The sequence below is a fragment of the Empidonax traillii genome, unplaced genomic scaffold, assembly GCF_003031625.1.
Source record: "Empidonax traillii isolate 1590-97213 ecotype Southwest subspecies unplaced genomic scaffold, ASM303162v1 scaffold1926:size49450, whole genome shotgun sequence".
In the NCBI taxonomy this organism is placed as follows: domain Eukaryota; kingdom Metazoa; phylum Chordata; class Aves; order Passeriformes; family Tyrannidae; genus Empidonax; species Empidonax traillii.
In genome coordinates, this window is record NW_020957119.1 from 30,895 (window position 1) to 34,160 (window position 3,266).

General features: G+C 55.6%; 1 protein-coding gene across 1 annotated transcript in view; it reads right to left on the reverse strand.

The window, feature by feature from the left end:
* LOC114071259 (protocadherin gamma-A4-like) overlaps positions 1–3,266 on the reverse strand; it is a 27,564-nt gene that overhangs the window by 10,964 nt on the left and 13,334 nt on the right. Inside the window, exons 3-5 of the mRNA XM_027909040.1 lie at positions 3,059–3,250; positions 1,506–1,763; positions 7–1,446 (exon numbers count right to left, since the gene is read on the reverse strand). Of these exons, the coding sequence (XP_027764841.1) occupies positions 7–1,446; positions 1,506–1,763; positions 3,059–3,250 (1,890 nt within the window). The remainder of the gene's footprint in view (positions 1–6; positions 1,447–1,505; positions 1,764–3,058; positions 3,251–3,266) is intronic.

Genomic DNA, 3,266 nt, shown 5'->3' on the forward strand with positions numbered 1-3,266 from the left:
CAGCACCAGCGCGCCCGCCGCGTTGTTCTCCCGCAGACGCGCGCTGTAGCGCTCCTGCGAGAACACCGGCGCGTTGTCGTTCACGTCCAGCACCCGCAGCGCCAGCACCCTGCTGCTCTGCAGCGCCGGCCACCCGCCGTCGGACGCCCGCACCGTCACGTTGTACTCCGACTGCTGCTCCCGGTCCAGGTCTCTCGCTGTCACCATGCGGTAGTAGTCCTCATAGGATTTCTCCAGTTGGAACGGGACATCCCCGTCGAGCGAGCAGCGCACCTCGCCATTGGCCCCTGAGTCTTGGTCGTGCACGTGCAGCAGGGCCACCACCGTTCCTGATGGAGCGTCCTCTGAAATCTCACTCAGCGCAGAACGCAGCGAAATCTCGGGCATGTTGTCGTTAATGTCTGTCACCGTGATCCCAATTTTCGCTGCGTCGGAGAGACCACCACCATCGTGTGCCTGCACTTCCAGTTCATAGTAGCTGTCTTCCTCGAAGTCCAGGCTTCTCACGAGCATGATTGCTCCCTTCTTAACATCCAGCTGGAATGTCTGCAATGCCCGGTCTGTTGCTTTCTTTATCAAATATTTTACATCCCCGTTCATACCCTCATCGGCGTCGGTGGCCGAGACGGTGACGAGGACAGAACCCACGGGCACGTCCTCTGGCACACGCACCGTGTACTCCGCCTGGCTGAACACGGGCGCGTTGTCGTTCGCGTCCAGCACCGTCACGCGGATCCGCGCCGTGCCCGTCCGGGACGGATCGCCGCCGTCCATCGCCCTCAGCACCAGCTCGTGGAACGCCACCTCCTCCCGGTCCAGCGCCTTCGCCAGCACCAGCTCGGGACGCTGATCCCCGGCGGGGCCCGTCTGCACGGCCAGCGAGAAGTGCTCGTCGCCGCTCAGCTCGTAGCTCTGCAGGGAATTCCGTCCCGAATCCGGGTCGTGAGCCTCGACCAAAGGGAAGCGCGACCCTGGAGCCATCGTTTCGCTTATTCTCTGCTCCAGTTCGATTTCCTTGAAGCTCGGGGCATTGTCATTAATATCCATGATTTCTACTTCAATACCATATACTTGCATTTCCCCCTCCACTATCAGCTCACAGCGCAGCACGCATTTCTCCACCAGCCGGCACAGCTGCTCTCTGTCGATCCTCTCGGCCGTCACTAAATGTCCCGTCTTCCCGTGTAGAGTGAAATACTGCGTCTTGCCTTCAGAGACAACATGGACGCCCAGATCGCTGAGCGCTGGAATCTGCAGCCCCAGGTCCTTGGCCACGTCGCCCACGAACGAGCCCTTGGGCATCTCCTCGTTCACCGAGTAGCGCAGCTGCCCCCACGCCGCCTCCCAGGCCGCCAGCAAGACGCCCCAGAGCAGGACTCGCTGCCGCCGGCCCCAGCGCCTCCCCGCAGAGCACATCTCCGCCGCCGCACCGCCGGCACCGCAACACTGCCGGTAGATCCCCGCCGCTGATCAATGACTCGGCTCCTGCTCCCGGTCCGACTTGCCGCTTTCTGCCTCTGCCGCCGGACTCTCTGCCTCCCTGTATCTCGGCTCCGCACTGCCCGAATGATGGGAAACCGACCGCTACCCGAGCCAGAGATCCAGTTTATCCAGCAATCGAGCCGGTCCGCAGCGGGCGGGGCTGCAGCGCTCCGACCTTCCTCTCGCTCCTCTCGGTCAACAGCGGCGCCCGCAGCCTCCTCCCGGCACTGCAGGCACCGAGCGCTGTCGAGAGATGCCCGCCCTGCCTCGCCCACGGGAAACTCAAAAAGACGGGACAGTTGCCACGAAAATGTCGGGTCCAGCACAGCGGAGACCTGGCGTTATGTTCTTTCTACCGCACGGGAAAATACTCATGTGATTGCGATAATCTCTAGATACAAAATTCTCTTAATACAGCATGCAGAGTATTCCGAACTTACTCTTCTACGGCAGGAAAGTATAAGATTTTCCCTGCAAATGCACAGGTTTTTGTGTCATTCGTTCTCTAGTTTTTTGTCACTGAGCGTTAACATTCAAACACCTCCGGCCACGGTATATTTCCAGGCCTGAGCAATTGCATATAGCAATGATAAAGATTCCTCCCAAAAAGGACATTCTAAGTACTACCCTTCCCTCTCTGCTTTTTCACTTTTCACTTGCACATCCGAGGCTGCTCTGAATCAGCCTGCATTGCTCTCCTCCAACCAGTACTTCCGATTTTTCCATTACATCCTAAACAAAAGATCCTGTTTTTGTATACAGCTTAGTGCTCCATTCTTGATCACAGCCTTAGAGAGAGATGCTATTCAGTATTTTTTAGATCACATTCAATCTCTCCGTAATAAAGTCAGCTGCAGAATGGTAAATAAGAAGGAACTACCAAACTGTGAATGAGAAATAATAGCAGAAAGAGAACAAAGAAATAAAACTCTGATAAACTGATCTCACCATAGCTTGCCATTTCTATAGGCCACTTAGATCAAAAACTGGAACGGCAAAGGATGGAAGGTAGGCGTATTCCTTAGGAAAGAACAACTCTCCACTCACCTAGCAAGTTTCCTTAAACTCTGAAATAAGAAACAGGTCGCAGTGAATCTACACTGAAGAAGGAGTAGGAAGGAAAAATCTCAGTACTGAGCGTCAATCGCATTGCCAACTCCACTATGTGGAATTATCAGATGGCTTTCTAAGTAACCACCTACACCGCTATTAACCCATAGTATTTTACACAATACAAGGTTTGCAGAAAAACCTGAGCAGTTGAACAAAGAGATGCTGTCGCTACTGCTATGAGAGAAAATATAAATAAAACAGAAAGTAGAAGCAGTCCTTTACAAGTCCTCCACGGTTTTATGCACCATAAGTTGAACGACAAGAACTTCCCAATTAAGCTGACAAGTCTGGAGGTGCTTGTTCTCACAGCCTGCAGCCTTAAAGGGGCAGCATTATTACATGCTTTCGTGGAAACAACCACCAGCACTAACTGCACCAGAACAGACACTAACCCCAAGAGCCCACTGCCATCTGCATAACCTGGGGAAAAGCTCAGAGAGAAGGAAGGTGAGACTTTACCCACCTTTGGTGTGTCGGGGTCTGTGGGCGGCTCTCCCGCGACGGCGCTGCTGCTCGGGCTCGGCTTGTCGCAGGGCTCCCCGGCCAGAAGCTCCTCGGCGGGCAGGATGGGCAGCGGCGGCGGCGGCCAAGCGGCCTCGGCGGCGGCGCGGGCCGGCGCGGCCACGCACAGGTTGTAGGAGTAGGGCAAGGTGCCCTCGCAGAAGTCGGGC